Source organism: Aspergillus wentii, assembly GCF_001890725.1.
Source record: "Aspergillus wentii DTO 134E9 unplaced genomic scaffold ASPWEscaffold_2, whole genome shotgun sequence".
NCBI lineage: Eukaryota > Fungi > Ascomycota > Eurotiomycetes > Eurotiales > Aspergillaceae > Aspergillus > Aspergillus wentii.
The window spans coordinates 1,499,865-1,519,109 of NW_024467833.1; the positions used below are offsets into that span (position 1 = coordinate 1,499,865).

At 48.9% G+C, this 19,245-nt stretch overlaps 7 protein-coding genes across 7 annotated transcripts; 3 read left to right on the forward strand and 4 right to left on the reverse strand.

Moving 5' to 3' along the window:
• Positions 1 to 91: 91 nt before the first annotated feature.
• On the forward strand, positions 92 to 2,140 carry ASPWEDRAFT_180128 (methionine--tRNA ligase MES1; the record flags this gene model as incomplete). The annotated part of the gene is made up of 2 exons (XM_040831826.1): positions 92 to 257; positions 337 to 2,140. The coding sequence occupies exons 1-2, from the start codon at positions 121 to 123 to the stop codon at positions 2,138 to 2,140; spliced, it is 1,941 nt and encodes a 646-aa protein (XP_040692272.1). The 5' UTR covers positions 92 to 120.
• A 690-nt stretch (positions 2,141 to 2,830) lies between these two features.
• Positions 2,831 to 3,983, reverse strand: sonA (putative nuclear pore complex protein (SonA); the record flags this gene model as incomplete). Its single annotated transcript, XM_040827782.1, has 2 exons — positions 2,831 to 3,658; positions 3,720 to 3,983. 2 exons carry the CDS (start codon positions 3,981 to 3,983, stop codon positions 2,831 to 2,833), a joined length of 1,092 nt encoding a protein of 363 aa, XP_040692273.1.
• A 1,415-nt stretch (positions 3,984 to 5,398) lies between these two features.
• Positions 5,399 to 6,092, forward strand: ASPWEDRAFT_24518 (uncharacterized protein; the record flags this gene model as incomplete). Its single annotated transcript, XM_040832626.1, has 4 exons — positions 5,399 to 5,549; positions 5,596 to 5,647; positions 5,695 to 5,878; positions 5,943 to 6,092. The coding sequence occupies 4 exons, from the start codon at positions 5,399 to 5,401 to the stop codon at positions 6,090 to 6,092; spliced, it is 537 nt and encodes a 178-aa protein (XP_040692274.1).
• Positions 6,093 to 6,339: 247 nt separating this feature from the next.
• rgsC (putative intermediate filament protein (Mdm1)) lies at positions 6,340 to 10,519 on the reverse strand. The gene has a single exon (XM_040834416.1). It carries the CDS (start codon positions 10,231 to 10,233, stop codon positions 6,574 to 6,576), a length of 3,660 nt encoding a protein of 1,219 aa, XP_040692275.1. The 5' UTR covers positions 10,234 to 10,519; the 3' UTR covers positions 6,340 to 6,573.
• A 110-nt stretch (positions 10,520 to 10,629) lies between these two features.
• ASPWEDRAFT_148973 (bifunctional phosphatidyl-N-methylethanolamine N-methyltransferase/phosphatidyl-N-dimethylethanolamine N-methyltransferase) lies at positions 10,630 to 11,837 on the forward strand. Its single transcript, XM_040829559.1, has 5 exons — positions 10,630 to 10,792; positions 10,887 to 10,926; positions 11,015 to 11,031; positions 11,138 to 11,564; positions 11,689 to 11,837. Exons 1-5 carry the CDS (start codon positions 10,744 to 10,746, stop codon positions 11,744 to 11,746), a joined length of 591 nt encoding a protein of 196 aa, XP_040692276.1. The 5' UTR covers positions 10,630 to 10,743; the 3' UTR covers positions 11,747 to 11,837.
• A 572-nt stretch (positions 11,838 to 12,409) lies between these two features.
• Positions 12,410 to 14,284, reverse strand: ASPWEDRAFT_106093 (uncharacterized protein; the record flags this gene model as incomplete). The annotated part of the gene is made up of 4 exons (XM_040827785.1): positions 12,410 to 13,671; positions 13,751 to 13,904; positions 14,016 to 14,137; positions 14,212 to 14,284. 4 exons carry the CDS (start codon positions 14,282 to 14,284, stop codon positions 12,410 to 12,412), a joined length of 1,611 nt encoding a protein of 536 aa, XP_040692277.1.
• A 363-nt stretch (positions 14,285 to 14,647) lies between these two features.
• ASPWEDRAFT_65603 (uncharacterized protein) lies at positions 14,648 to 19,016 on the reverse strand. Its single transcript, XM_040838802.1, has 4 exons — positions 18,553 to 19,016; positions 16,837 to 18,424; positions 16,659 to 16,772; positions 14,648 to 16,601 (listed from the first exon to the last, which is right to left on the reverse strand). The coding sequence occupies exons 1-4, from the start codon at positions 18,838 to 18,840 to the stop codon at positions 14,827 to 14,829; spliced, it is 3,765 nt and encodes a 1,254-aa protein (XP_040692278.1). The 5' UTR covers positions 18,841 to 19,016; the 3' UTR covers positions 14,648 to 14,826.
• Positions 19,017 to 19,245: the final 229 nt, after the last annotated feature.

Genomic DNA, 19,245 nt, shown 5'->3' on the forward strand with positions numbered 1-19,245 from the left:
CCTGTGGCCGAGGAAGCAAAGTTCTGCTGCGGATGAATCATACTAAATCCGCACTTTTTCAACCCGCTGCTGACTTTTTGCCCCTCCACCACAACCCCGCCATCTCATCCGCCAGCAATCATGGCTTCAGAAACAAAGATCCTGCCCAAAGAGGGCGAGCGAAATATTCTAGTTACAAGTGCTTTGCCATATGTGAACAATGTGCCTCATCTAGGTAACATCGTCGGCTCCGTTCTTAGTGCCGATGTCTTCGCTAGGTATGTTTTGCTCCCACATGCCTGAAGACTTTCTCAGATTGCCGGTGCTAACATGGCTATTTTCTTCTCTACTTTCTAGATATCACAAGGCTTGCGGACGGCAGACGCTCTACATCTGTGGAACGGATGAGTATGGCACAGCAACGGAGACCAAGGCGTTGGAGGAGAAGGTGACGCCAGAGGAGCTCTGCGCCAAATACAACAAGATCCACCAGGAAGTGTATGAATGGTTTGAGATTGGCTTCGATCACTTTGGCCGCACTCCAACGCAGAAGCACACCGAAATCTCGCAGAGCATCTTCAAGAAACTCCATGAAAATGGATATCTTGCGGAGAAGACGGCGGAACAGCCGTTCTGTGAAACTCATGGATCTTTCCTGGCAGACCGTTACGTGGAGGGAGAGTGCCCACGATGTGGCTACGACGATGCCCGCGGAGACCAGTGCGACAAGTGTGGCCACCTCCTTGATCCCTTTGACCTCAAAAACCCTCGCTGTAAACTCGACGGCGCGACTCCCGTCCGTCGGCCGACGAAACACATCCATCTCCTCCTTGACAAGTTGCAGCCAGAAATCGAGAAGTGGGTGCACCCGACAATTGAGAAGGGCAGCTGGCCCAAGAACTCGAGAGTCATCACCGAATCGTGGTTGAAGGAAGGTCTGAAGGACCGTGGCATCACGAGAGATCTGAAGTGGGGTGTCCCCGTTCCTCTCGAAGGACTTGAGAACAAGGTGCTGTATGTGTGGTTTGAGGCCTGCATTGGATATCCCTCCATAACTGCCAATTACACCCCAGACTGGGAACTCTGGTGGCGGAACCCGGAGAATGTTCAGCTATACCAGTTCCTGGGCAAGGACAATGTGCCATTCCACAGTGTCATCTTCCCTGGTTCCCAGCTCGGCACTAAGGAAAAATGGACTATGCTTCACCACCTGAGCACCACCGAATACCTGAACTATGAAGGGGGCAAATTCAGTAAATCCAGAGGAATTGGTGTCTTTGGCAATAACGCCAAGCAGACTGGTGTGCACCCTGATGTGTGGCGATACTACCTTTTGAAGAACCGCCCTGAGACTGGAGACACCCAGTTCGAATGGCGTTCGTTTGTGGACAGCAACAATAGCGAATTGCTGGCCAAGTTGGGCAACCTGGTCAACCGCGTGATCAAACTCGTTGCGGCCTCGTACAGCTCCACCATCCCCGAGTTCACTGTCCCCGACAGCTTCAACCCGACTTTAGATGAAGTCACTGGATTCCTTCGCCAGTACATCGAGGAGATGGAGGGTGCCAACCTCCGTGCCGGTGTGCATACCGCGATGAAAATTGCTGAGGCCGGAAACGGTCTGATCCAGGCCAACCGACTGGACAATTCGCTCATCGCTAACGAGCCCGAGCGCGCCGCGGCGGTCGTAGGAACCGTTCTCAATCTCATTTACCTCCTTTCCAGCGTTTTCGCGCCTTACCTCCCCGCGACCTCTAAGTCGATCATCGAGCAGCTTGATGCGCCGTTTGCTTACATTCCGTCGTTGGAAGACATAAAAGACGGCTGGAAGCCCATAGCTCTGAAAGCTGGTCACAAGGTCGGTAAGGCCAAGTATCTCTTCTCGCGTATCGACTCGAAGAAGGCCGACGAATGGCGTGACATGTTCGGTGGCTCGCAGGCTGAGAGACAGAAGAAGGAGGAAGAAGCGGCCAAGATCGCGGCCAAGAAGGCGGCCAACAAGGCAAAGAAGAAGGACAAAAAGACCAAGCAACCCACCGGCGTGGAGGCTTCAGCCAAGGGTGGTGCAGAAGCAACCACCACCACGACCGAGGGTAAGAATGATGAGGCGATTGAAAAGATCGCGGATGGTGTTTCCCAAGTCACTATCCCAACATCGTGAAGCGATTTCGGTTGATAGAGGAGTTATCTTTGGTGATTGGTTGTGGTGTGTGAAATATAACCCTGATGTTGAATGACTTTTGATTCCTTTTTTAATCTTGTCCACCATGGCTTTTTCATGTGGGATTAGCATGAGATATGATGTAGGCGAATTAAGATCTCGTTGAATATGATGATACTTGGGGTTGTCTTTTTTCGTTTTTCTTTATCCAGCTTAGTTTAGATTTAAACTTGGACAGATTGTTTGGAAATATGACGCCTTTATATTATAATGGTTTGAATTGTTCGCTGCTTGGTAAATCTATCTCTAAACATCACGTTTCAGCCATGTAATCAGAAAGCTGGCTTATTACTAGACACCTCGGCAGAAGCCGTTACCAAGTATAGCAATAACAACTGGTTCCCCTTTGTGCTATACTCGTTTGTGCAGTATTCAGGGGGTGCAGAATCCCAAGAGAAATGACGAAAGGTAATCCGCCCAGAGTGATTCGCTCATATGCATTCATTCCCAGATATCAATAAAAAAAAAAAAAAAATGAAGACGAAGAAGAGGGGAAAAACATGAAACGGAAGATAAAAAAAGACAAAAAAGACATTCCCCGGTGACCAAAAGGATGACCCAACTCAATCGTGCCACAGTGACCACCACTACGCCGGTTTTTTCTTGCACCCATGAAATACACACTTAATTTCACCTCTTCCTAGTGCCAGGTCTGGGTTTCACCTCCTCGGGACTGACGGGATGAAGCATGACTTTGTTTGGGAGTTGCTGGGTGTTGGCGGAGTAACCCTTACTCCAGTCATAGCTGACGGAGTAGGCGAAGATGTTACCATTACGGTTGAAGGCGGTACTGGAGATGTTTCCTCCGACGGAGGGGTAACCCTTCAAACGGTGTTTGGCGTCCTTGTCCCAGAAATGGAAGGTACCGTCACTACCTGCGGTACTGAAGGTGCCGTGGACTGGGTGGAAGGAGATGCTGTTGACGGAGTAGATGTTGTTAATGTCGCGTTGGCCGGCCGGGGTCTCACGGTGGCATTTGAAACTGAAGTTAGAGGCAGAGTCCTTCTCTTCAACGTACTGGATGGCACAACGGCCTTCGATACTGCCGACGGCGAAACCGGAGGCGTCGGTGAAGCAGCTGACTACCCGCGTCTGCCACTTGAGGGGGGACTGCATGGTCTTGTAGAATTTGGTGGGGTTATCCAGGTTGATGATATTGATATAGCGGTCGGCAGTACCAACGACGAGTAGTTTACTCTTGACGTCCATGGTGTAGACACGTTCCTGGCATTCCACAGTGGCGATGGGGGTTGATTGTCGGAGGTCCCAGTACTTGACTGTCTTGTCCCACGAACCGGTGATGAGAAGGGGAGAGTTTCCGGCCGGGTTGGGAATCATTTGACAGCATCGAATTGGGGCATCATGGGCAGCGACCTGCACGGGAGTAGTAGCGTTGGCCGCAAGATCAAGCATGCGCGCAGCTTTATCGGCACCAGCCCCAACCACTTTGGTTCCATCCTAAAGAAAAAAGCATGTCAATATTTTATTTCGGATACCTTGACTGTCTGAGTATACTCACCGGAGACCAGCAGCAGTTCAAAACGGGAGCTTCATGCTCAAAGAGAGCCTTTCCTTCACTCTGACCTTGCTCATTGATCTCATAAATGCGGACCTTCTTATCCCAGGAAGCTACCGCAAGATGTTCGCTAGCGGGAGAAAAGCTGAGATCAGAGATACCGTCTTCGGGAGGAGAATTGAGAGCGACATCCTTGGAGATGTCCCCCGTGGTGTTGGTTTGGCTGGTTGAGGTCGCCGCCGCACCGACGGACCCGAAGAGCGACATTCGAACGGGCTAAACTGTAATGTTTTTAATCCTTAAGAGTGCAGTATGATAAGTCAACTGAGCCAGCCCAGGAAATTCCTTGCCCGCAAAACTCGACGTGGTGGAAGAAACACGCGCAGACCGACGAAGATTCACCGCGAAAAACATGAGATTCTGGAGTGTTGCGGCAGTATCCTCAGGCATCACACCGCCTGCATAGCAATAAGCAAACAGCACAAACAGAGCAAATGCATCAAACGTGATATCGCTGTGCTTTATGGAAATTTATATTGAGATTGAAAGAAAAAGCAATAAATTATTATGCACAGATTAAATAGGGAATGTTTTGTTGCTCTGGAAGTGTGAGATCATTTTCTTCGATGGAAGCTGGAGCTGTCCCGTTTAGGACTAGCCCGCGTATTCCTACTGCTCCTATATTATTACTGCCTTACTACTATTGCTTCTCTTGACCATTCCTGGATAATTATCATCTGAATTATCCGAAGCTCTGAATAGCTGCTATCACTCGGTGGAGCGATGATATTGTATGACATGGCATGACGCTTTGTGATGACATCGATGATCTGCTGCTTTGGTTTTGATTGGCATTGTCTGCCTTTTTTGGATCCGGGGCTGGATTCATCGTTCCACGGACTGTCCAGAGTTACAATCCTTACCCCAAACCGTCTTTCTCGAGCAACATACCTCATGATTTTCAATCGCATGATCCTATGAGGATCATATAAAGTACGTTAGCCCAATGGAGAATGCGGGGTGCAGCCGTCGTTGGGGTCGTCAATCTTCAAGTGGGCCAACACCGGAGCTTCAATCAGTCTCGCGTGATCCGGTGGTTCCGTTGTATATCATGATTAGGTATAATGTTGATGGATGGATGAGATGAAGATATGAGTCTTCATTTCTGTAGAGTATGTAGTATCCAATTGTAGATGAATCGTAGATGAGTAGGCAGATAGAGGATAGAGAGCAGACTGGAAGCTGAATTGCCTCACCAAAGTACCATGCAAGCTCAGCAGATCCCTTCCTCCATCCGCTGTCCATCCATGTCCTGCCGTTTTGCTCATCCCCAAAAGGCTTCAACCCCGCTCTGGATGCTTTCATCCTGTCTGGGTTTCCTTTCGGGCTGTTCAAGGTTCATGGATTGGATGGCCATCCGGTCACCTGCCCTCCTCCTCCTCTCCCCCCCTTTATTCCTTTCTTCTCCCCCTCCGTTTCTTCTTCTTCCTCTTCTACTTCCCATCTTCTAGTGAGTAGTCCCCCATCCATTGCTCCTATCTGGTTCGGCCACCATCTTACTCTGTCCGACTATCTGGTAAGCTTTGATGGTTCCTGCAGTTCATCCTGTCCTTCATGTTTCTCTATCATCCATTCTTTAGCTGTTGCTAACTATTCCAGTATTGATCAGTTCTCTATCCACCATGTCTGCTGAGCTCACAAAGGTCGACTCTGCCATCGCTGGCTTGTCGATATCTCCCAAGGATGAAAAGGCACCAGACAAGGGTCTCAAGAAGACACACAGGCGTTTATCCTCACAGGGTGCGGAAGGTGTCTGGAATATCAAAGACCTAGGTATGATCTTCTTCTCTCTAGTCAGATGAAGACTTACCTCAGATAGAGGCTCAGAGGATTGAGATTACCCTCCCAATCGAAACACAAAAGACAGGATGGTAAGGCTTGCCCAATGTATATCAAGACTAGATGCTAACACTCGCAGGAAACTCAATACCTCTCCATCGACAATAGAGGACAAAGATATCCTCAAACTCCAACTCATCAACCCTCCAGTCAAGAAGATTGACCTACATTTCCCTTTGGGCCTGGAAGTCACGGCGCGTAATCTCAAGGGCGTCACCATCAAGGACGCGCTGGATGCAATCTACAAACAGTTCAAGAAAAAGGTATATCTGCCGTCTATCAACTTGGCATCCCTAGCTCCTCTGTTTATAAATAACACTTGAATAGGCCGACGATGAAATGGACAAACCCTACCTCGCTGGCTTTGAGTGGGACAAAGACGAGAGCTGGACTCGTCTAATCGTTCACCAAACAAAGCAAGTTCCAACAAATCAACAGCCAAGCAAAAAGACCAAGAAGAAGAAGGACGATGCATAGATATATATGCCTGATTTCCTTGATGACATGGAATGACTCATGAAATTGGCCTTCCATCTTTTCTGAATATGTGTTTGTTTAATCTGATATTGTTAATCTGTTATATTTGTTCTGTATCTACCAACACCAGATCGATCATTATAGGCTGCACTTCCTAGAAATTTCTAAGGAAGAATACTATTCTTTTAGTATTCATCTCATGTTGAGTTACAATAAGAGATAAATAGGAAATACTTGTCTTTAAACCCCGACCATGAATCAGCACAAACGGACCGATCATTACATTTTTCATCCATGGGACTCTTAGCAGTAGGAAGGGCTTCAAATCATTAGTACTATGGATTATTACTGCTCATTATATCCCATGTCTCTATCGCTAGAAGAGTAAAGAAAGAGAGAAAAGAAGACCGCTTAGAAACGCCAGCTGACATCAAAATGAAATAAAACAAGCATATTAATCATTGATACTAGAGCACTCGGCTCATCGTGATCGTATATCTCCACCAAACAGTACCAGTACAATCTCATCCAGAATGGTGAACACTAAGTGTGTGTTGAGCCGTTGGTTGTTCACGGTTGCAAAAACCCTCCGTGCTGCTCCTTGAGCATTCGCTCGTCCGACAACATTGCCCGCCAGATCCGGGATCAATGTCGCCAGCACCAGGCTGGCCTCTGTTCGACTTTTGAGCTTCTCGAATGCCGTACGCACTTTTCTCTCGCGCAAGGCCCCATCGGGCCACATGGTATCCTTTATAAGTGCAATATACCGGAGTAGCGACTCATCTTGGATCAAAGACCGGGCGCCCTCGCGCACTTTGCGTTCAATCGTTCCTCCCAGAAGCTGGTGAAGAACAACGACCACAGCCCGTCCCCGTAGCCAGTTGTTGCCCTTAGTCAACTCGAACGCTTCCAGAAAAAGATCACAGATGGGCTTGACGAAGGGCTCCAGCTCCCGGTCTTCGAATGCATTCAGTTCCGCTTCTGTCTCGGCCGCAGTCACGCCGTCCTCTGAATCAGGAGTATTGCTAGACTGCTGGCTAGTTGCGGCAGAAATTAGACTCTGCCCAGCCGTCGACAGCTGGTCCAGGACGCCAAAGTTTCCCAAAAAGTCATCCATACCGTCTGTCACCGAGTTGTAAATACGAGTCACTAGATCTTTTGTCTCGCCATCCTGAGGAGCTTCGCTGCGCGGGGTGATTGCCTGTTGAGAGAGAAAGGCCCGTAAGTCACGACTCCGGCACACTTCTGGGAGGAGTAGCAGCTTTTGCAAATACACTTCTAGCGCCAGGCGCCGCTTTTGCAAGAACTCCTTCTGTAGTTTCATGACCATCCGTCGTCGCGGGAATTCCAAGTGTCGCACGGATGGATATCGCAGACGCAGTTTTTGATGAAGTTCATGGAATTCGCTGTACCGTCGGGGAACTGCCCAAGATGCCGCGGGCATCTGTTCTCCAGCGTTTCTCTGCACCTCTACCACATACATGGCATATTCTCGACCGTCCTCTTCTTTGCCCACAACGATGGATTTGATTTGGATGATTGATCGACCATACAGACTGTTGTCACTTTCTTGGATAATGTACTGCTGTCGCTGCATCTCTTTGCGGTGAACCTCACGCTGGATACTAGCCTTAGACTTGCGCAAGATTCGCAGTTCGGCCGTGTTGTTCGTGAGCTCCGCTTTGCGAGTTAAAGCTTCCACCACAGAGTCCTGCGACCCAAGCTTTTCAATATCTGCCGTGAGTGCCTCAATGGCCTCGGTGAGACCAAGATCTCCGGGAGCAGCTTCGTGAACTTCATCGGCTGGGTCCTTTTCTGCTGCCACGGGTTCTTCGTATTCATCTTCGATAAACTTTTGCTGATCAGGAAAAAGATCATCTTCAAACACACCCAGTCGAGAGGAATGTCCCACGAGCCCGAGAGAAGCAATGTTCGGCTTGGTCTTCTCATCTACCCGACTATCCACCCGTGGCGAGTCTACCAAATTGCGCGGGGGCTTTTGAGGCAGCTCGTTTCCAAATATTGGAGATGACGCAAGGTCATATGCTTTCAAATCTTCCGCTTTTCCGTTTTTAGGGTCACTCGTGATTATGTCGTTCAGGGCAGCCTCCATCGTTTCAATGATTTGGTTTTGGTTTGCCTCATTGTCTCCATTTTGAGAGTCCTTGCCAACGCTGTGTGTTGATATGGCGAGAGGGTCGGTATCGTATTCATCGTCAAACAGAGGAGCAGAACGCTCCGAGTCAAGAGAACCTCTGGGGGGCTCATCATCATCGAAGAGCTTCCCCATGCTCCGGATATCACTTGACGAAACGGCTGCTCTGCGAAGATCTTTTGATTTAGGGCCCGGCTGTGACATAGTGCGTCCCATCAAGGGAGGCAAAGGCCGTCTCTCAGACGTTTCGACAGTGATCAAAGGGTTCGATTGACTAGCCGAGGCCGCATGAGACCCAGAATTTGATACTTCGTCAGATGCAAGATATTTGTAGTATAAGTCTGACTTTTTGAATTTGGGGTAGTAGGTGTTCTGCAATTCCTCCAGAGTTGACGATTGTGTTGTCAAAATCACAGTCCGAGCCTTGCGATACTGCTCTGGAGTTGCCCGTTTTCCGGCACTCAAAAATGCTTTCACTGTTCGGCGAGAATCATTTGTGACTTTGAGTTCCGGCTTGGATAGATACGTCTCGCTGATCAATGCCATGTCATTTCTATCTGTTGTAGTCCAGGTCGTCGAACCTGGTGAGCTCTCATCCCCAAAATCATCTTCAAGTGGATTGCGAAATCCGTCGACCACAATCCAGAATTGCACGAGAGACATCAAACGCTGACGATCCATAAACTCCATAAAATACGAGAGACCAGAAGCATCGTGCATCAAATCGACCAGCGACATTTCATGTGATGTAGAGGAACTGTTACGACGGAAGTGCGACGCAGCAGCTGTTGCATGGGATGACGAACTGCCACCCGGCGCCGAGAGCTTGGCTACCTTTTGATCCAGGACTCTCTTCCCCGTCTCTAAACGCTGAAGGTAGACAGAATCCTGCCCCTCTACTGTGCTTTCCTTCTTTAACTGGCTAGCAATGAGCGCTCTGAACCGTCTAGCATCGGACAGGTTGTTGCAGCGGCGGATTGTCCGAACAAATCGCTCAAAGGCTCGTTCTGAGTCATTTGGACTAAGCCTAGGAAGCTGTCCGCGTTTCGATTTTGGGGCCGGAGACGCATGTTCATCCAAAGCCGCTCGTAGTTTCCGGACTGTTTTACGATCTTGGATGGCAGTTCGTCCATAAGCTTCCACCAATTGGTTCCAGGTATCTGGGTCTGCCAGGGCCGATACCAGGGGGGAGAGTACAGCACAGGACAGTATCTCCCTGATTAACACCGAGACAACCCTACTGTTGAGAATGCTCTCGGGAAATAGCTGTGGGAGTAAACCAACGGCAATCTTTCGTAGATACTCCTGCTCCAAGAGCTTCTGGTCAGAAAATGACAGCGCAGCTGCTGGATGGAGACGCCCTTCGCGGTATTTCTTTGCGATTGCAAGATCGAGCTCTTCGAATTCTGTGACATTTCGAGTAAGATTACGCCCACGAACTAGTCGTTCAGCAATATCAAACTCTCTAAGGTGCGTAGTCAGGATTGGGAAAATCCGCGACACAAGCAACGACACCATATCCTCCGCTACGAGCCTATCTCGAAGGTTCCCGGTCGCTGTTCGAATCACTCGGTCCACCTCGTGCACAAAAACCGGGTTCGGGCTGATGTGTTTGTACCAAGAGGCGACAAAGTCCCGTGTGACAAAACTCAGAAGCTCATCAATGCCCTCCGACACGACGAACGACTTTGGATAGAGCGATTCAGTGTGATAGACAGCCTGTTTGCGAATACTTTGTGTTTCTTTCAGCCAGTTCTCGGGGGCAATGAATGCCACTGATGGGTTCTTGGGTCTAGCTCCCTTTGCATCCTTGAGTGCGCGGGTCGTCAAAAGCACGAGAGCAAGCAGTGAAGCAGAGGATATTGAAGCACCGAGAACAAGAGCATATCCGAGATATCGCAGGACTGGAAGCCAGCTAACGACAAAGCCCCATGCGATGAAACCCCCGATGCCCACCAGAACGAAATCGCGACGATTGAGGGCCATTCTCCCCGAACAAGAAGTCGAATCCGACGTCCCATGGCGATCATGAGATAAATCTCATGGAACAAGACATAAAGAAGGATATATTTTCTTTTCTGATAGAAATGGAAAGATGGCTCTTGTTATGCTCCATTGCATTTCATGTGCTTGTCGGCGGTGAGAGGGGGAACTTTGGTTGCTCCGAGGTTCCGGTGTGGAGAGTAGAATGTATGGTCCTAGAGAGGAACTGATCTAATATATAATCAGAGTGAAAATACTTCTTAGATAACTGCAGATAAGGAAAATGATGTTCACGTCTTTAATCCGTAGAAATACCTATTCGCGTGGACAAAATGGATGGTTTATAAAGCACCAACTGGCATGTGTCAAATGTCCCAGGTCCCGTGACCAACGCGGAGAAAAACGTCATGTTTTCCTTGCTTTTGTTTCTTCTCCTCTTTTCCCTCTTCTCCTCTTTTCTCTTCCTCTTCTGCTCCAAACCTCCTCAATTGTTTCTTCGTCCAATCCTCCACCATGGCCAATCTTGCGGATTTTGTCGACTTTTCTCAGAAGTCCTTGCAGGGTATGTATTTTTTTCTTGTGTCTTTTTGTTGATTCTCCTCATATCTGGCCTCAACAATTTGCATGTGATAATGACTGACCTCTGCGGTTCCTAGTGTCTGCATTGTCCATTGCATTCAACCCCATCTTCTGGAAGTAAGTCCCATTTTGCTACAATTCAGAATTAGTAAAATGCGTAAATTAATGTCCAGGGATTTTTACATCAGTCGCTGACTTGGTTTAGCATTGTTGCCCGTGCTGGTTGGTTTTATCCCACCCCTACTCTCCTGACCTGTTGAGACACCATGTGTCTGCCAAAGGGTTTATAATCAGTACTTATCATGCCAACGCAACCCTCTCTTTGTAGAGTACCGAAAGCACTACTTGACTCGTATATTCGGTAGCCCGTACAACGGATGTTACTTCCTTGCGTTCACCATCTTCACCCTGGGAATCGCGCGAGACCATGTGTACCAACTGGCCCTGACCGACCAACCCTACTACGCCCCTGTGCACCAACCACTCCTAGGCGGCGCCTTGTTTGGCTTCGGCTCCATCCTCGTTCTGAGCAGCATGTGGGCCCTTGGCGTCACTGGAACCTATCTAGGCGACTACTTCGGTATCCTGATGGATGCCCCTGTTACTGGTTTCCCCTTCAACGTCACCGGATCTCCCATGTATTGGGGAAGCACCTTGAACTTCTTGGGTGTCGCCCTGTACCAAGGCAAGGTGGCAGGTATCCTTTTGACTGCCCAGGTCTTTGTTCTGTACTGGTTCGCTCTTCGATGGGAAGAGTAAGTGTTTTCCGAGTTTATTTCCATTGCGCCTTCTTTGCCGTTGCCGTTGCCCTTGCACCACTCCTACGGCCAATTCTCTCCCATAGTGGAAAACGTAGAAAAACTAACTATCACCGGGTAGTCCTTTCACCGCGGAGATCTATGCCAAGCGCGACCGTGAACGTTCCAAGATGCAGTAAAGCGACAAGCGCTTGTAATAGACAAGCCGGCCTGTGAAGAGCAATACAATTACTTGCAGGATTGGATTAGGACATTCAACACCCAACCGTCCATGCAGGTGATGAGACCAGACGTCAAACCATCAATCACTGTCTGGACAAAGTCTTACGGGTCCACGAAAAAGCATACATTCTATCGACAAAAAGGAGGGGAATCTTCAACGATCAAGAGGATACGAGTTTGATAGACTCCTCGCAAGTACACGACGAAAAGACATATCGATCATTCATTCGAATCGATTGGTATTGATATAGAAGGGGAGGGTATTACAGGAAAGAAAAGGAAGCTAATGAATTGCGATAATGCTTTTTGTATATAGTGAGTGGTATATCAAAATGCAAGTAGAGAAAAAGATGGTGCTCGACATGATTCATTCCAAATATGCAAGATTTCATATTTATATGGATATGTACCAACAAGACCTTCAATCGGTGATGGAAATCCATGTATTTGGCGTCATTCAAGAGACGAGAAATAGAGAAAAACACCGCCAACTCCACGCTATATGGATGATGTTTTTCGTCGCAAGCTGTATACGAGAAAACATCGAATCCGCGAGACGAAAAATGCAAGGAGATCAGAAGTAAACCCAAAAATTAAAGAAAAAATGAATATCCCGTGGCTTAAGCTCTACGTCCTCTTCCTCTCTTACCCGTTGCCCTGCTCTCATCCACGGTTTCTATCTCATCCTCGTCCGCTCCCTTCTTGAGATCCTCTCCCTCCGCGAGACCCCACTTTTCGCGGTCATACCAGTCCTCACCGTCACTCATCTCGCCAGCATGGCCTTCGGCTTTACACCATTCGAATACGTCTTCCTTCATGCGGCAGGCGCGAAGTAGGCAGTCCAGCATGTGTTCAAATCCTCGAACCGTCTCCTCCTGTTTCTGACAGTAGGACCATAGCAGCCTTCGTGTGTCTTCGGCCTCGTTGGGTGGCAAACCGAAATTAGGGTCAGGCCGGACTGTGTCTGGTACAAGAAAGAGCGGGTGCGGGGCCGGAAGGGTGCTGAAGGTATCGGTGGATGGAGAAGGGGAACGGTCGGCGATAGATTCGTTTTCTTGTTGGGGGTTTGCAGCGTTTGCCCGGGCCCGAGTCGTCATCCGTCTAGGGGGTTCTGGCGAAGATCCGTCTTGCATTTCTGCGTCTTTGTCGGTATCCTCTTCCTGTGTATCGCTCTGGTGTCCAGCATCTGCAGTCTCATTGCCAGCATTCTCTTCATCATTCAACTTTGCATTTCTAGTTCGACCAATGTTCTCTTCTGTCTCTACAGGCTCGGCCTGGTTAGTCTTGACGTTGGTGGAATTGTCATCATTGACTTGTACTGCCGCGTCGGTTTCTGCATGCTGTGGAAGGTCCCCTACCGAGGCATCTACTTCTTCGGACTTGGGCTCCTTTGCCTGTTCGTTTTGTTGCTTGCCCTCGGTCTCTGCCTCATCATCCCGTGCATCTGCCATTTCGATGTCTTTCTCGGTATCTGGTCGTGCCTCTTCCTCATCCTGGGCTATTTGGAATTCCCTAAGAAAGGCTGCCGCTGAATGTGAATCCTGCACCCCATCTTTTTGAAGATTGGACTCCGCAGTCGCTGATGAAGTGGCCAGTGCATTCTGCCCATATTGGCTCACGGGGGAACTGCGGCCCGTGTTACCGGTTCTGGGCGCGAAAATCAATTTGTCTTCCGGTGTCTCGACCGCTCCGCATGGCATCCAGGAGCCATCACCCAGGAACTGTCTATGGAGATTTCGCGCACGCCATAACAAAGCCCGCTCCTGACGAAGCTTGGCCTCTATAGCCTGCGTCATGTTCCGAAGAGCTTTAGAGGTATAAGCGCTTGACATCGAAGGGTGATTTGGAAGTTCCGAGGGGTGCTTTAGAGGGCAAAGGAGATCTAAAGAAATTTAAATAATATGTCAGCTATGTTCTCTTTCAATGATATACAATTAAAACAGAATAAGTCGGGGACTAACGTTCGAGCGCGATTTCTGAGAATGGATTCTCTTCTCCGGCCGCGGCATCCGCCTCAGAGTCTTCATCATCCTCGTCAAGCTCATCGCCTTCGGAATCGTAGCGCACAGGATTCGGCTGAAGGATGTAACGTGTGTATCCAGCATGCTCGACTTTCTAGATTTTATAAACTAGGTTAGTATTCTTACCCTTTCCGGCTCACCACCAATAGATTTTGCTAGACATGGAGAGAAAGCAGGCGGTGAACTCCCTGAAAGATAACCTTACCTGCTTGTAAAGATCCTCCGCATGTATATAACCCATTGCGCCCTCACGAACATATTTTGCATTCGTACGTAACTTGTTTCCTCGGTTGGTCGGTTCGGTTATGGGGTCATCGGGACCTGCGTCTAGAAAAGAATGTTAAAGAAAAAAATAAATTAAAAAAAAAGCTGCAAACCAATGTAGTCAAGACATCACATACTGTCATGCTCCTTGCGCAACGCCCTCTTCATCCCAACGATAGTATCTGCAATTAAAGCCGCTTGCGCCGCCATGGTGAAGCACGAGAAAAGACGACCGTCGATGAAGCAGAACAACCGGACACCAAGAGAAGAGAAGGGAAGACAAATGGTCTAATTGAGGTTTGCTAAACGAGCGCGAGATCCGATTGACAACCTTCAGAATAGCATGAGGGGAATCACCAGAGCACAAGATGAGAGCCAAGTGCAGTGGAGGAGGGGGAAGGATAACAATGGAATGCAAGAAAGCGTGTCGCTCGCAGCTCTCAGTCTCTCCGCCTGACGGAATAATGGAGAAGAGCTGCGGGCTATCGCCGCCGCTAGGCTGTTTTGGGCTGCGACTCTGGCTGCGCGTGATAAGAGTTGCGCACGTGACAAGCCATGTATATATGAAAACAGGAACAGAAGAAGGCATTGATTTATATATATATCTGCTCTACTTGGTCTACCGTCAAAAAAAAAGCATTGGACATTTCATGCAGTATCCAGATCATACCATGTCCTTGAACTATAGTACTTCTTTGAAACCAGAGAGAGAGAGAGAGAGAGAAGGGGGGGGTTTTCATATCACCCGTAAACTAGTCATCAGCATCAACCCATACTAATATGCCTTTCTTGTCGGATCGCATTTCCTCAGTTGGGAGAATCCGCAGGTTCTTATTGAAATAAGTGTCCACCACAACGAGTTGAGGCTGTATCCACAGGCCTCGTTTCGACGCCAACAGGTTGTATCGCACTGTGTGTCGACTCAATGGAACAAGTTGAACGACCATCGTCTTTGGACCGCTAAATGCAAAATACTCACTTGCTTCCATCGTTAAATTGAAGGTGAGGAAATGCATTGACGGATTTTCCAGGGTGTAGTTCAGATGAATCAGCCCGGAAAGAGTTTCGGAGGGCCTTGCTGAGGCTAGCACGCGAGGTTCACCAGTAGGCACCACGAAACGGGGAATCGCAAGACTGGTGGTCACAGAACAGCTGTCGGCTGAAGATTCAGAAGTAGCGCCCCCGTTATCTCGACGGCGCCAGTGGACGTCCAATGCCATATTAAGAGAGGTAGGGCGTCGATCCCCCAGAATGACCTTTTGAATGTCCAGAATGAAATTGGATTCTCGAAGCTCTTCAGGACCTATTTCAGCTGCATCTGGGTTGACAACCATCTCTGGGCCAATTTGACAGACCGCTCCGCCACCGAGTCCAAGCAACACCAAGGACATCTTCTCGATAACAAGAGGCTCCAGAGCAAAAGAGACAACCTTGGAATTGAGGCACCATTTTTGCTGCAGCCCCCAAGATTTCGTGTGATCAGATTCGTCCCCGATCAACCCGTCATCGACCTGGAAGAAATCGGGCCATGGGTGCGGATGAAGGCGGGGGACAAATTCATAGTTTGCTTCAAAGGGCCGAATGATCGATAGGCCCGCTGTCACAGTCTTGATGATGGGCGTTTGAGTGTCTGACACTAGATTATATACGGCAGAGATTTCAATCTCATAGTCTGAAGCATCATTAGTATCTGCTAGCACAATCACCAACTCCTGCTTGGAGGAAGCCTCCATGATTCCAAGCGGTCGTTTGACGAAGTGTGAAGCCCCCTCGGTTGGAGAACTCTGACCAGAATCATGTGTGTCTGTATTATTCTCCTCATCAAGCCACAAAATCTTAGTCGCGGACTCCGGACGGCCAAACAATCTCGCCTCGGCTGAGACATCCGCGGCCTCATCCTCGTCGTTATGAATGCCGAGCGTCAGAATAATTCTCTCGTTGGTATAATAAGTTTCCTTAAGATCTGGTGTCGTAATTCGTATCTTTGGCGGTTTGGGCATAATCTTGCACCTAGTGGTATCTCGACCCTTGCCTACCCTTCTTCTGGATGCACCCTTTTGAGTCTGCTGCCACCAGAACGTTTCCCGTTGGCTTTGGTCGGTTGTGACACAAGCAAGATCAAATGCCTCTTCCTCAACTAACATAGTGGTCGAAGCTACTCTAGCCTCTCCGGCTTCTCTGGGAATGCATGCTAAATTGAACACTTTGGTTTGGGAGGGACCAATGGTCAAGTCTGCAATGCCGATGAGCGACCCTAAGCCGCTAGTAGGTGACTGGAGGGAAGAAGAATTTGTGCTGGGTTCGCGTAATGAGGGGGATGACATGACGCAGGGGGTTGTTATATCGGCATCGGCGTTACGGTCGGATTGAAGCTTTACCGGACGAAGGCAGCCTTCAAAGACAACTTTGACCTCGGAGAGCTTGATGGGGCCAGATGATGGCTGAGCAGATGATGTAATCACAAGCTGGACTTGTAAAGGTTCGCCAACGTTCCCTTCTGACTTTTCAAATATGAATGACGCTGCAACTATACAAAGGCTCAGTAACCTAGCATCATGGGTTGAGGGAAAGAAGGCGCACTTACGACTCGATATGACATCTTCTGCTTTGAGTACAACTGAAGGCTTGGGCTTCTCCAATGGAAGGTCTTTGAGACTTTTATGTATATCGTAATACCCGTCAGGCCGTGCGGGGAAAGCTAAATTTAAATCAGAAACACGTCAAACAACAGAAAGATTAATTGCAGAATGCCGGAGCCTTACCCTTGTTGAGTAATTCCCAGTCCACACGGAGAATAGTCTCACTATCCTGCGCCTTCACGGCACACTCTCTTAGAGCCCGTGCAAATTTTTCCATGAGCGGCCACCAGCCAGAACGCCGCCAGCTGAGAGCTGACCACAGCGGACGCAGTGTCTCAAGACCGTCAGACCATGAGCCAATACGGATGTATTCTTCTGCTATCTCTAAGCTCAGACTCTCGACCTTCCGCGTTTGATCACGCTTTGAAAATTCCGCCAGTGCCGCTCTCAGAGTACACAAGATTAGATGCGAGTGATCAAATCCAGTCATCCCCGCCAGAGGAGCTTCTACATGGGTCTCCGGGGCCAAATATGTGTCGTACAGATAAGATTTGCTTGCTATCTGTGACGCGGGTGACTGTCCGGGAGGCATTCGATCTTCATCCGGAATCTGCTGTGCAAGTTTCCGCCGGAGTATGGAGTGTTTCGCTGAGCGATACAGCCAATAACCCTCGTGGTGAAGTTGCTCCCAGGGATAGATGCCATCAACGGTGGGCAATAGTCTGTCGCGGGGGATAAAAATTGAGTGATGCGCGTCTGGGGCACAGAAAAAAGGAATTTCAGCCCGGTGAATAAGCTGCGCCATCACCATTGACCATCTTGACTCCCACGCCTCCCACCCATAGTTTCTACTTCCTTTACCGCGTCGGTTTAGGATATCTTGACAGCGACTTCGGTGGTTAACCCATGACCGGACCGCAGCCATAGTTTGTCCCGCCCAAAACAGGCAGCGAATTATTCGCATGGCGAGAGAATCGGCCAAAAGACGTGCATCATTGAATCTTGGATTCCAGCCGGCGATGTTCTCGAAAACCTCCTGCCCAAACAGAGTCTCATAGGCACTTTCGTAATTCCTTAGTGCTGCATCCATTTCTTGTCGGAATTCAGCGAATATCCCCAGTTTGAACTCATATCGAACATTCCACCCTTGGAGTGATAGGGTTTGGGATGTGCCGCTTGTAGGAGGCGCCGTAGGCGGAGGAATGCTGCTTCGATTTCGCTTTCGCCTTGCATGCTTGGATAGATCTCGGTAGTATTCAACTACTGATGGTTGTAAGAAAGAGAATAAGGATCCTGCAAATCCTTTCAGCTCACTCCGTGTTGAGTCAGAGGGGAGGAGCATGATCGATCTGGGATCAAGATTGGTTGCTCTGCGAATGCTTGCTAGTCGGTCATCTGCATCCTCCAAAATGTCACCTTCTTCGGACAGCAGAACAACTAAAAACCGAGTCTTGTATCCGGAGGAAGACCATTCTTTCTTCAAGCCATTGATTTCTATCTTGAGCTGGTTATCACGGAGAGAACTCATATTGTGGTCCAACGAAAAAGGAAAGAAGTTGATAACGGCCGCGGGAACTAGTTTCTGGTGCTTCTCGACCCATAGAGGAGTTACCAGGCCATCTGGGAAAGTGGGAGAGCTTGGTGTCAATGGGGAGATCGGAGAATGGAGAACAAAAGACAAGCGCGGGGCATCATCATCTTGTCCGTCGGTAGGACTAGTCGGGGGGGATACAGGTGGGGGGTCGGCTTTGCGCGGTGGAAGTCTATAAGTCTATACAAGTATCAGCATGGGCCTGTTCCTACATGTTCCAGATATCATTTCGGGTTAGTTGTACAAGACAGTCCTGTCCCGGGGGCATTTGCCAAAAAGCTATCTTCGGGTAGGGAGTATAAACATACCCGTCCAACACTTTTTATTTTGAATCCAACTCCGGTCGACCTCGTTTGATTGTCTTCTCTAGGATTCCACGGAACCTGCGATGTATCTTCTTCCAACAGCACACTCCGCAATTCCTCCGCAGCCGCTCCGCTCAATGACGGGAAATCGGAGTAAATCTTCGCGCCCCTCTCAAAGAAGGGGTAATCGGCATCGCATGATTCGGGTTCATCCGTAGTGTCTGCTTCTAGGCCGGAGAGAAGGACAAGAGGGGTGTTGTGGACAACGTAATCTTCTGGGTAGGCGTCCATTGCGAACAATGGTTGCTTTGTAGAGCGTCGGTCACCGCATATCTAAACGTGGGGGAAACAGCTGAGGGGCCACCACAAAGGTTGACCACGGGCTAGGAAAGATATCGGCGAGATCAAAAACAGAGCCTCCGGCGGTTCTGGTATTTGTGCGTGCTTGCTGGTGGGCTTGAATTGTTGCTTGCCAAGATGCATGGGTGTTTTGTTGGACAGTTGCTATCACCACCCGATGCCAAGCCCGGTATCAGCCAACCTCAGGCCAACTCGGTATGCCAATAATTGTCAGTATGGTATGGATATGGGTCTCTAGTTTATTTTTGATGGATTAGGATTATAATGAAATGTAGAATATGTATGGGAAAAATCAGTGCGTTTATTTAGAAATTGATATATTTTTCTGTTTTTTTT

Excerpts from the sequence above, each read along its gene's own strand:
- rgsC (XM_040834416.1), bottom strand. The coding sequence starts at position 10,233 with ATGGCCCTCAATCGTCGCGATTTCGTTCTGGTGGGCATCGGGGGTTTC.
- ASPWEDRAFT_148973 (XM_040829559.1), top strand. The coding sequence starts at position 10,744 with ATGGCCAATCTTGCGGATTTTGTCGACTTTTCTCAGAAGTCCTTGCAG. Across the intron at positions 10,793-10,886 it reads TTCTCAGAAGTCCTTGCAGG|TGTCTGCATTGTCCATTGCA; the intron begins GTATGTATTTTT and ends TGCGGTTCCTAG. Across the intron at positions 11,565-11,688 it reads TTCGCTCTTCGATGGGAAGA|TCCTTTCACCGCGGAGATCT; the intron begins GTAAGTGTTTTC and ends ATCACCGGGTAG.
- ASPWEDRAFT_65603 (XM_040838802.1), bottom strand. The coding sequence starts at position 18,840 with ATGGACGCCTACCCAGAAGATTACGTTGTCCACAACACCCCTCTTGTC. Across the intron at positions 18,425-18,552 it reads AAATAAAAAGTGTTGGACGG|ACTTATAGACTTCCACCGCG; the intron begins GTATGTTTATAC and ends ATACTTGTATAG. Across the intron at positions 16,602-16,658 it reads AGAAGATGTCATATCGAGTC|TTGCAGCGTCATTCATATTT; the intron begins GTAAGTGCGCCT and ends GCCTTTGTATAG.